Genomic DNA, 12,231 nt, shown 5'->3' with positions numbered 1-12,231 from the left:
ACGTATGTATATTTAGTTTTTTGTGTGAAAAATAAATTTTTTTTAATCATTTTTTTTAAAGATTTTATTTACTTATTTGAGAGAGAGCGAGCACGAGCACAGAGGGAGAGGCAGAGGCAGAGGGAGAAGCAGGCTTTCCCGCTGAGCAGGGAGCCCGACGCAGAGCTCGATCCCAGGACCCAGGGACCATGACCTGAGTAGAAGGCAGATGCTTAACTGACTGAGCCACCCAGGTGCCCCTGAAAAATAAATTCTTTAAAAATTAGAATCCTACTCTTCCAGAAATGAACCTAAAACTTGGTGCTTGCTTTCCTGATTGTGTCAAGGTAGTGCAACTCTTTTTGTAGTTACTTAGTATTGAAAAGTTTTATAGCTAATGTCTTTCTTTGATTACAGTGCCCATATATCTCCCATCAGCATCTTACCAGCCTCTGCGGAGTAAGTAATATATTTGTAGAAGACAATTTAAAAATATTACTTAACTGTAGAAATGAAAATCATGTATTTATTAAATAAAAAACGTTTATAAAAAGAAAATCATGTATTTATTGTGCTTACTTTAGAGGAAGGATTGTACATAAGGCAGTGAAACTAAATATTTTATATACTGTAATAGGAACAAATAAAGAATGCATTGCCTAATACATAAAATAAAGATTGAACTTTCATCAGATGATTTTTTTGATCTTCTGAAATGATTGAGAAATGTCAGTAGATCTCTTTTTATTAAGTTTTCTTTAAGAAGTAGACTTCATGTAAAAAATGTGGACAGGACCCTTACAGTTTCTTTGATTTAGCTGAGTGTTGATAAATTATTTCGCCTTATAAATATAGCTTTAAAGAATCTATGTAAATATTTTTTCCATATATGAGCAGGGAATGAATTACTGGGAGAACTTATCTTTCCCACCTCAGTAGTAATAGTGATATTATGATTGATTTGTATAATAATTTCTTTTAAAAATTTAACCCATTATCATGTATTCCTTTTATGTGTTTCTTCTTATACTCTAGTTTACCCATTTAAATACCCTGATAATTTGTCTTACTAGTCACGTTTTAATGTTTGTATTTATGTGGCCAAATGCCCAGTTAGGGTGACTGCTTCTCACTAAAATGTGTTCTGTTTTGTAGCATTTTAGAAAGAACAATTAGAGCAGCTGTGGAACAGCACCTTTTTGATCTGCAGAGCAGCATAGATCATGATCTTAAGAATTTACAACAGCAAAGTCTGGTGTGTAATAATGAAGCAGAAAGTTTTAATTGTGATGGGGAAGGATCTAATAACCAGTAAGAAACTTTTATAACATTTCACTATTATTTCTTACAATTATAAAATTGTTTTAATATATCTTTTAAAAATCGTACTTTACTTAAATAATGGGATCTTGGGGATTTCTGAAAGTATGTGTGGAAAGTGACTTTGTATGTAAGTTGCATATACTCACTTAAGATTGAAAATTGATATCTTCCATTATGGTAGTAGACATTAAGTCCAGTACTGCCAGATTTTCTTCCCTGAACATCAGATGAAGTAGTGAGCTTACCTCACTATGTTGTATGAAAAAATAATGTTAAAAAAAATTAGACCCATACTATGTGCAACAAATGGTCACACTATGAGAGACATGAAATGATCTAGACCGCTAGATGCAGGGGTAGCAGATTGGCATCACTCATGTTGTATATAGTCATTGAGTGCAACGGTGAGCAGAATCATCCTTTGCTATTTAAATTTTATCCCCTGTCATCAGCTACTACCCTGCTGCCCTCCCTACATACTTCTAAAAAAATAGTTTAGCTGTTACTAGTTGAATTTTGTATCAGTTAAAAGTACCTCTGTGTGCTATGTGATTTGTGATTTTATTCCACTCTTCATCTGATTACCTTTAAATGGATGAAATGCCTCATCTCCTTTCCTATTTCCTCAGCCCTGCACTTGAGGGATATATAGGTGCCTTTCTTTGAGACCATAATACATTGATTTCATAGTTTTCATTTATCAGATTTTATTTGGAGGGCAGATGAGAAAGATGTACCCAAATTTGGAGGATTCATAGGAGGTTAAAAAAAAAAGGAGATAATTGGGTAAAGTGTTTTTTCTTTTCTTTTTTTTTTTGAAGAATTATTTTTAAAAGGCCAAGTATGTGTAGTACACTAGAATAGCTATTGAGTATGAACTGAAACTGAAAAAATTAATGGATCTGAAAACCAGTAGTTGCGATATGTTTATTTTTGGAATACCATATTGTACAACTGCAGGTGTGCTATGTGTCTGAATAGATGGCATGACCAACCAGTGCAGCTCTGTGGCCCTGATTTGTGGTGCTTTGAAGGCATGATTAGAACTGATAAAACTGGTTTGACCTAGGGACTATTTGGGCTGAATATGAAGGAAAAAAGCAATATCTGAAACAAAACAGTAACTAGAAGTTGGTAATCGTGGAGAACTGTTTCAAAGGCTATAATTAATATAAGTAGATTCCTTGGTGTTTGTCTTTAGCTTAGCTAGAGATCCTGAAACCCATGCCCATGCTCAGACAATCTTATTTTTATCTCTGGGGAAGTAACTCATGTTCTGTCATTGATGGTGGTATTGTATTTGTAAACAAAAGCCTGCTGCAGTATTTTGCATATTCTAAATTATGTAACATGAAAAATCTGCAGTAGGAAGCTATTCCTATCATGCTTGATAAGGTGTTGGACATTATCATATCTAGTGCTAGACTTGTATTTTAATTGGAACAGATCATTATAATTGAGAGTATGCATTTGTAAGGGAAGTTATTTTGACACATAAATTATTTTTTCAGCCATTCATTTGCTTTTGAAAATTTTCAAAGGGAGTAACAAACAAGGTGGTTTTCTTATAACATTCCCTGGAGAGACAAAAATAAACTTAGTGTGTTTAATAATCTAATTTGGCAAAATAAAGAATGTGTGAAGTTTTATGAATAGGACACATTTTGCTTAACAAGTGAAAGTTTCCCATCATTATTGATATTTATTTATTTTAAAGGCATTACATACTCAACATTTGGCCTGATCTGATTTTTTAATCTTCATTACTAGGGTTGATATTGCTGATGATATTATTAATGCCAGTGAAAGTAACAGAGACTGTTCAGAACCTGTGGCTAGCACTGATTTAGACAATGAAGTTATGCAGCAAGATTTTGTATTTGAGGATGAAGAAAATAACCAGGTAAGAAATGCAAAGACTAAAAAAACTTTGTGTTAGGTATGCTAGACGTACAGCGCTGATTGCTTTATGTGTTCCTTTGATACCAGAAGCTGACACATACTTGTCTTGATTATAAATTACAAGAACATACACCCTATCAGTAAAGATCAAGAACCGTCATTGGGTAGGGAATTAGATATAAAATATTTAAGAATATTTGCCTGGAAGGAAACAAATGACGATGTTAGCTGAGGTGGTTGGTGGTATTATGGTTGAATTTTGTTCTTTTTAAAAGCTTTTTTCCTATTTCCCATTTTTTTTCTGAAGAACGTGGGATCTTTTCACAGAAAAAATCCATGAACATCACTTTATTATTATTATTTTTAAAGATTTTATTTATTTATTTGACAGAAAGAGAGACAGTGAGAGAGGGAACACAAGCAGGGGGAGTGGGAGAGGGAGAAGCAGCCTCTGCCGAGTGGGGAGCCTGATGCGGGGCTGGATCCTGGGACACTGGGATCGTGATCTGAGCCGAAGGCAGATGCTTAACGACTGAGCCACGCAGGCACCCCCATGAACATCACTTTAGAAGTCACTAAATTGTTTTCAATGTCTTAATTATCAATGGTAACATTGTTTTTAAAACAATGTTAATAAATATACAAAGCAGTACTTCTAAGACATGTTTCAAAGTACAGTTTTGATAACACTTTTTAAAATAAGATTCTTAATGGATAAGGAAGTTTTCTTCAACATGTTTTCATACTAAACCATAAACTCTAAGATAAAGATATAAAGAATTCAGGATCTTTTGACTGAGATTTGTATTCTGGCTTTGCCTCTTAATAGAACTGTGACTTTGGCCACCTTACCTAACTTTTCTTATCTGCTCTTTGCTTTTCCTTAGGTGGGGAGTAATACTTATTTTAGAGGATTATTATAATATCCAAAGAAGTGGAAGTATACAGTTATTTTTATAAGCTAGGAAACATTTCACAGAAGTTAAGCTGCTCCGCTATTTTCACTGCATTTGTTTATTACTTGTATATTAATGCTTTTAATTCTGGTATATTAGATTAATCCCTTTTCATCTATTCATCGTTAATTGCTTCTATAGTTGTCTCCTTGCCCTTTTCTGCCTGTCTACTGGATCATTTCCATCAGTGTAAAATGTTATTTTCCCACGTTTAGGAAATAACTCTCTCTTGACTCTTCACCCCACTGTAGTTAAACCCCTATTTTTTGCTTCCCCCATAATAAAATAACTTGAATGTGTTGTCTCTTTTCTTTAATTCTTCTCTTCCCACTCTATCTTGAACCTTCTTCAGGTAACCTTTTGCCCCATCATTCCTCTGAAATTGCTTTTGCAAGTTACCAGTGATGTCTGTTGCACATTTTACTTGATCTATGAGTACAATTTGATTCAATTAATTACTCCCGCTACCTTGATATGGTTTTTTTCTTGGCTGTCAGGATCTCTCACTCCTCTGTGTTTTTTTCTACTTGACTGGCTGCTCCGTTTCTTTGTTGATTGCTTTTCATGTTCTAAACCTTTGAAATTTGGAATGGCTCAGTAACCAGTTCTCAGATTGCTTATTTTCATTCACTCCCTTGGTAATCTCATTTAGACTAATGATTTTAAAATACCATCTACATGCTAAAGATTCCACAGTTGTCTCTCTAGGTGAGATCTTTTCTTGAACTTACTATATTGAGTTGTTTTACTTAACATTTACACTTGAAAATCTTATAAGCATTTTGAATTTTATAGGCACCAAACTCAACTTAGAATCTTGCCCACATATCTGATCTTTTTGTCTTTAAAATCTCAATAAAGGACAATTTCTCCTTCCATATGCATAAGCCAAAAGCCTTGGGTCATCCTTGGTTTCTTTCACTGCACATCCAGTCTTTTACAGAGTCCTGTTTGCTATACCTTCAAAGTTTATCTGGAATCTGACCACTTTTTACCTTTTCTTTTACCACCATGTAGGTCCAAACCCAACATTATTTCACCTAGATTAATAGATTAATATAGGCTCCTACCTGGTACCATCTTTGCCTCCCTGTGGGTCTATTCTCAGCACAGCAGCCAGAGTGATTCTTTTAAAAGGAAAGTTATATAATGTCAGTTCTCTTCTTAGAACCTTCCAGTGCCATCTGGGTATAAAAATGTAGGAGTAGGCATTACAAAAACACTAACAGACATCTCAGTGTTAAGGTTCTGTCGGGATTGCTGTTTTCCCAGGTGTCCTATGGTTTGCTTCTTCCTCTGATCCTGCAGATGTTTCCTCACTTTGACCTTTTCAGTATGGCCAAATCTCCTCATCACTCCATTTTAGTATTAGCAGGTCTTCCCATTGACCCACTCCTATCCAGTCCCTGAAGTTCCTGCCCTCCTCCCCCTTGTCCTTGATAGTATTATCACTGTTGCACATATCTTTTAAATTATTAGTTTATTGTTATAGTTATCGTCTTTCTCCCACCTTTAGACTGTAAATCCTCAACTTTCATGAGGGTTGAAATTTTTATGTTTTGTTCATTATTGCATCCCCGTTATCTCGAACACATAGGTACTCGTTAAGTATTTGTGGATTACGTGACCAAACAAATGAATAACATCTGACACTCAGTGTGGGCATCTAAGTAAATTTGTTCCTGTTCTTCCTGTCTCGTCTTGTCTCTTCCTCTCTCTTCTCTTCCTCTCTCTTCTCCTCTCCTCCCCTCCCCTCCCCTATCAGTAGGCTCCATATCCAATGTGAGAGTTGTGCTGTACTGACTGAGCCAGCTAGGTGCCCCATAAGTAAATGTGTTGAATGAAATTGAGGTATGAATTACTTTGTTAAGAATGCAAGAGTTATTGGGGCGCCTGGGTGGCTCAGTTGGTTAAGCAACTGCCTTCGGCTCGGGTCATGATCCTGGAGTCCCGGGATCGAGTCCCGCATCGGGCTCCCTGCTCAGCGGGGAGTCTGCTTCTCCCTCTACCCCTCTTCCCTCTCGTGCTCTCTCTATCTCATTCTCTCTCTCAAATAAATAAATAAAATCTTTAAAAAAAAAAAAAAGAATGCAAGAGTTATTTTTTTTCCAAAAACTTTATTTTTTAGAGCAGCTTTAGGTTTACAACAAAATTGACAGGGTGGTACAGTGATTTCCCATATGTTCCCTGCCCTAACACATGCACACCCTCCCCCGTTAGCACCATCACTCACCTGAACGGTACATATTTTACCAGGAATGAACCTGCACTGACACATCATAATCACTCCAAGTCTAGTTTATCTTAAAGTTTATTCTTCATGTTGTATATTTCATGGGTTTAAACAAATGTATAATGACATGTATTCATTATAATATCATACTCTGGTTTTTAAACTGTCCTAAAAATCCTCTGTGCTCTGTTCATTTCTTCCACCACCCTTGCAACCACTGATCTTTTTATTGTCTGCATAGTTTTGCCTTTTCCAGAATATCATATAGTTGGGGGCGCCTGGGTCGCTCAGTTGTTAAGCGTCTGCCTTCGGCTCAGGTCATGATCCCAGGGGTCCTGGGATCGAGCCCCGCATCGGGCTCCCTGCTCAGCAGGGAGCCTGCTTCTCCCTCTCCCACTCCCCCTGCTTGTGTTCCCTCTCTTGCTGTCTCTCTCTGTCAAATAAATAAATGAAAATCTTTAAAAAAAAAAAAAAAGAATATCGTATAGTTTGAATTGTGTAGTATATAGTCTTTTCATATTGGCTTCTTTTACTTTAATAATGCATTTAAGGTTCCTTCATGTTTTCTTCATGGTTTGATAGCTCATTTCTTTTTAGTACTGAACCATATTCCATTGTTTTTAGTACTGAACCATATTCCATTGTTTCAGTGTACCACAATTTATTTATCCATTCATCTAATGAAGGACATCTTGGTTGCTTAACCGACTTGCTTAACTGACTGCGCCATCCAGGCGCCCTAGATCTATAAATTTTTAAATAGGTACAATAGTTGGTAGGGTAATTTGGACTATCTTTGAGGGGTTAAAACTGAAAATCAGTAGCCTGATCAGAGCTCACATCAAAATACTTATTATCAGTAAACTTATCATAAAATCAATTCATTTCAAGATTCACAAGCTTTTATTGTTGGTACCTAACAGACTTACAGTTATTTATATCTTCCAAACGCTGAGCAATTAGTGGAATGTAATCTTTTTTTCAGAAGTGGAAGCCAGAAGTATTTGGGAGCTCTAGCAGACAGCCAAGAAGAAGCGATAGATGATTGTCAATTTGACTTGTGCTATTATGAGATCTCATTAGGTTTTTTGTTGTTGTTTTTTAAAGATTTATTTATTTATTTGTGAAAGAGAGTGGGTGGGCGTGCATTAGCGTTCCTGGTGTGGGCGGGCTGAGGGAGAGGGAGAGTGAGTCTTAAGCACACTATGCTGGCCTCGAAGCCTGGTGTGGGGCTCTATATCACAACCTGAGATGAAGATCTGAGCCAGAACCAAGTCTGACACTTAACTGACTGAGTCACCCACGTGCCCCAGGTTTATTTTTTCTTAACAGTTAAAAAAATATATAAAACCTCTCCCAGGAAACAACCACTCAATAACATGTTTGTTTTGTTGTTTTTAAATCCCAATCTCTCTCTTCTTTCTTTCTTTTTTTATTTTTAAAAATTGAGAAATAATTGTCATATAACATTGTATTAGTTTCTAGTTATTTATTTGACAGAGAGAGCAAGAGAGCGCACATGCACAAGCAGGGGGAGTGGCAGGCAGAGGGAGAGGGAGAAGCAGGCTCTCAGTGGAGCAGGGAGCCAGATGCAGGGCTTGATCCCAGGACCCTGGGATCACGACCCAAGCTGAAGACAGATGCTCAATCAATTGAGCCACCCACACACCCCAACATTATATTAGTTTCAAGTGTACAACATAATGATTTTATGTGTGTATATATTGTGAAATGATCACAATAGGTAGTTAACATCCATCACCACACAGTTAAAGAGCTCCTCTTCTTGTGTTGAGATTTGTAAGATCTACTCTCAGTAACGTTCATATATGCAATACAACAGTATTATTATTATTATTTTATTTTATTTTATTATTTATTTGACAGAGAGAGATAGCGAGAGTAGGAACACAAGCAGCAGGAGTGGGAGAGGGAGAGGCAGGCTTCCCATGGAGCAGGGAGCCTGATGCGGGGCTTGATCCCAGGGACCCTGGGATCATGACCTGAGCTGAAGGCAGATGCTTAACGACTGAGCCACCCAGGCGCCCCAACAATGCAGTGTTAAACGTAGTCACTAAGCTAGACGTTATATTCCTATGTCTTATTTGTTTTGTAATTGGAAGTTTGTACCTTTTGACTACTTTGACCCCTTTTCCCACTCCCAGGTCCCTACCTCTGGCAACAACCAATCTGTTCTCTGTATCTATGAGGTTGTTTTTGTTTATTTAGATGTCACATGTGATGAGATCATGTGACATTTGTCTTTCTGTCTGACTTAATTCACTTAGCATAATGCACTCGTGGTCCATCCATTTTGTGACCAATGGCAGAATTTCCTTTTTTATGGCAAAATAATACTCCATTGTATAAATATATGCACTACATTTTCTTTATCCATTCATCCATTGGTGGACACTTAGGTTGTTATCATGTTTTGGTTATTGAAAATAATGCTGCAGTGAACCTGGCTGTGCAGTTATCTTTTTGAAGTAGTGTTTCTGTTTCCTTTGTATAAATATCCAGAAGCGGAATTGCTCATAATCATATGTTCTAGTTTTAATTTTTTGAGGAACCTCCATACTGCTTTCCATAGTGGCCGGATCAGTTTACATTTCTACCAACAGTGTACTTTGGTTCCCTTTCTCTACATGTTCGCCAGCACTTGTTATTTCTAGTCTTTTTGATAATAGCCTTTCTGACAGGTGTGAGGTGCTATCTCATTGTGGTTTTGATTTGCATTTTTGTGATGATTAGTGATGTTGACCACCTTTTCATGTACCTTTGATGATCTGTATATGTCGGGCAAATGTCTACTCAGGTCTTCTGCCCATTTTTTCCCCTCTCTGCCCATTTTTAAATCTGTTTGTTTTTTCCTATTGAGTTGTATGAGGTCTTTTTCTTTTATACATTTTGGATATTAACTCATTGTCAGATATATTGTGGGTTTTTTATTTTGTTTTTTGAGAGAGCATGAGTGCATGTACTCGATCTGGGGGCGGGGCAGAGGGAGATGGGGAGAGAGAATTGCAAGCAGGCTCCATGCCCATGCAGAACCTGACATGGGGCTCAATCTCATGATCCTGAGATCGTGACCTGAGCTGAATTCAAGAGTTGGATGCTTAACCGACTGAGCCACTCAAGCACCCTTGTCAGATACATTGTTTGCCAATATTTTCCCATTTGGTAGGATGCCTTTTCATTTTGTTGATGGTTTCCTTTGCTGTAGAGACTTAGTTACACATTCATCAATGGAAGAAATTGTCTTACATTGAAGTATACTTAATAAACTGTTTAGTAAGAGTTTACTAAGCAAATGAAATGTGTGGAATGGAGTGGGGATATTTAGCTTATTTAAAAGAAGTAACTAGCATGCTTGAGGAATACTAGGTGGGTGGAGATGGGGAGATACAGAACTAAACAGTGTGGAAGCATCAATAATGAATGAATAAGGAATGGGGGGAGGCCACAGAAATTACTGGAGATGCCCATTAGGCTTTAATTAGCTCCTGGTATTTAGCCCTGACAGCCCCTAAACATTGGCAGTATGATTATGCTGCAGCCGCTGCTCCCACGAGTGTTGCCACCACTGCCGCCGCCGCCGCCGCCGCCGCCACCACCACCACCGCCGCCGCCGCCACCACCACCACCACCACCACCACCACCACCACCACCACCACCACCACCAGCAAAGCTCTCTAGCTTACCTTAATGGAGGCCAGAGCACCTTAGACTTTGTTTTGAGGACCCTGATGGTTTTGGGGAAGAGCGGGGGGAAGAGTATGGGCTGTTTTGCCACCTGATAATTTAGAAAAAACAAGCTCTTTCTCCTCATGTACAAAGGAATAAATGTTTTGTATAGAGTGAATTCTGAGGAAGTAAAATATTTTAGTTTCTCAAAAAAGTATTGTATATTTCTGTGTCTGTTAAATTGAAGTCTAGATATACTTTAACCTGACCCTAATACCTGTTTTTTTTTTGTCTTGGGGCCTAATGTAGAAGATAATTCTGCACCTTACTCTGAATTTCATCTCCTTCTTCACTGCTGGTGTATCAGTGTATCAGCTTTTGTTTTCTGTTACTGCATCTTTTATGTTGCCTCCAATTGCTTTTTTTTTTTTTAACTATTTTTCAGTATTCATTTTAAGAATTATGTTGCCTAGGGGCGCCTGGGTGGGTCAGCTGGTTAAGCGTCTGCCTTCAGCTCAGGTCGTGATCTCAGGGTCTTGGGATGGAGCCCTGCGTTGGGCTACCTGCTCAGTGGGGTGTCTGCTTCTCCCTCTCCACCTGGCCTTCCCTCCCCCACTCGGGCTCGCATGCTCTCTCTCTCTCTCTCTCTCTCTCTCTCCAATAAATAAATAAAATTTAAAAAAAGTATGTTGGAGTTGGTGATGTAATAGTATGCTTTTATAATAGAACTTTATAAGTTTTTCTTCTAAGCTATTTCTTTTGATTCTCTCATAGTGACTGTAAGATAGGCAAGTAAATGATTGTTACTCTCATATTTGTGATAGCAAAGGTAGAGCTGGGACTTGAACCTGGTTCTTTGAATAAGACACCAAGGCTTATTTTAAATATTGGGTCCAGTAATGATTATTTCATGGGCCCATATTTAAGAATGCAAACTTATATTCTAGACAGAAAGGTTGCTGAAGTCTGATGTCAATAGTTCTCAAGTTTGAGTCTCAGGACCTCTTGATACTCTTAAAAGATACTGGGTATCCCAGAAGGGTTTTGTTTACATGGGTATATCTATCAGTATTTACCACATTAGAAATTAAAATTGAAAAATTAGAAAATGTTTATTAAATTCACTCAAGGAACTGTAAATACGTTTTTTTTAAAGTTAATAAAAACTATATAAAACATTTTGTACTCGAGGAATGGTATTGTTTTATATATTTACAAATACCGTTAATGTTTGTCTTAATAAAAGTCAAGTTGGATTCTCCTACCTGCTTCTGCATTCAATCTATTACTATCGGTTCTTTTTTTTTTTTAAGATTTTATTTATTTATTTGACAGAGAGATAGCACGAGCAGGAACACAAGCAGGGGGAGTGGGAGAGGGAGAAGCAGGGAGCCTGATGCGGGGCTCAATCCCAGGACCCTGCGATCATGACCTGAGCCAATGCAGATGCTTAACGACTGAGCCACCCAGACACCCTATTGCTGTAGGTTCTTTTGTTTGAAGTGCATGAAGACAATTCAGCATCACAGAGATATATAGTTGGAAAAGGAAGAAGTAATTGAATAGCTTTTTCCAGATAATTATGAACTGTCTTTCATATTAAAACTGGACAAGTGGTAGTTTCTTAAGAATCCAACTATCTGTTGATTTCAGAGGTGATCATTGGAAACATTGAGAAGTTTACCTAATTTGTAGTAATGGACAGGATGTTTGTATTAGACTCAGTGAGTATCTGTTTGGGGAAGGAATAGGGATAGGATGGTGTCACTAAACTCAGACAGTAGAGGGAGTGTTCATACGTGTTTCTGAGGTTTACAGTTGTTATTTTGAATGTATGTAATAAAGGGATCTGGTGAACCAAATGATTCCTCTGTTACCTGCTAGGAAGCTACCAAGTTAACCTGTTTGTGGCTGAGAAGAAAGAGAAGGAGCATTTGTCAGGTGGGACCATATGGCTGTCCCGTTTGGAGGAAAGAATTCTAAGGACGGAAAAGGAATGTGATAGTAAGAGCAGTACCTCTTACCTAATAGCATAGTGAGAACGCAGGGTCTCCATTTTATACACACGCACATGCCTCAGGTTTTGAGGAAGATAAATTACTGTCTTTAAAAAGAGATTCCAACACCTATAGACTGTTATGAAGAATTAAA

General features: G+C 37.6%; 1 protein-coding gene across 7 annotated transcripts in view; it reads left to right on the top strand.

Annotated features, from left to right (window-relative positions):
• The window catches only part of FAM13B (family with sequence similarity 13 member B), an 89,281-nt gene that overhangs the window by 55,645 nt on the left and 21,405 nt on the right, over positions 1-12,231 (top strand). For all 7 annotated transcript variants that reach the window (XM_027604875.2, XM_027604882.2, XM_027604878.2 and 4 more), the window contains 3 exons: positions 397-438; positions 1,135-1,290; positions 3,073-3,205. In XM_027604875.2, coding sequence (XP_027460676.1) covers positions 397-438; positions 1,135-1,290; positions 3,073-3,205 — 331 coding nt within the window. The remainder of the gene's footprint in view (positions 1-396; positions 439-1,134; positions 1,291-3,072; positions 3,206-12,231) is intronic.

Source organism: Zalophus californianus, chromosome 5, assembly GCF_009762305.2.
Source record: "Zalophus californianus isolate mZalCal1 chromosome 5, mZalCal1.pri.v2, whole genome shotgun sequence".
Taxonomy (NCBI): Eukaryota; Metazoa; Chordata; class Mammalia; order Carnivora; family Otariidae; genus Zalophus; species Zalophus californianus.
This window is presented reverse-complemented; position numbering and strand designations above follow the sequence as displayed.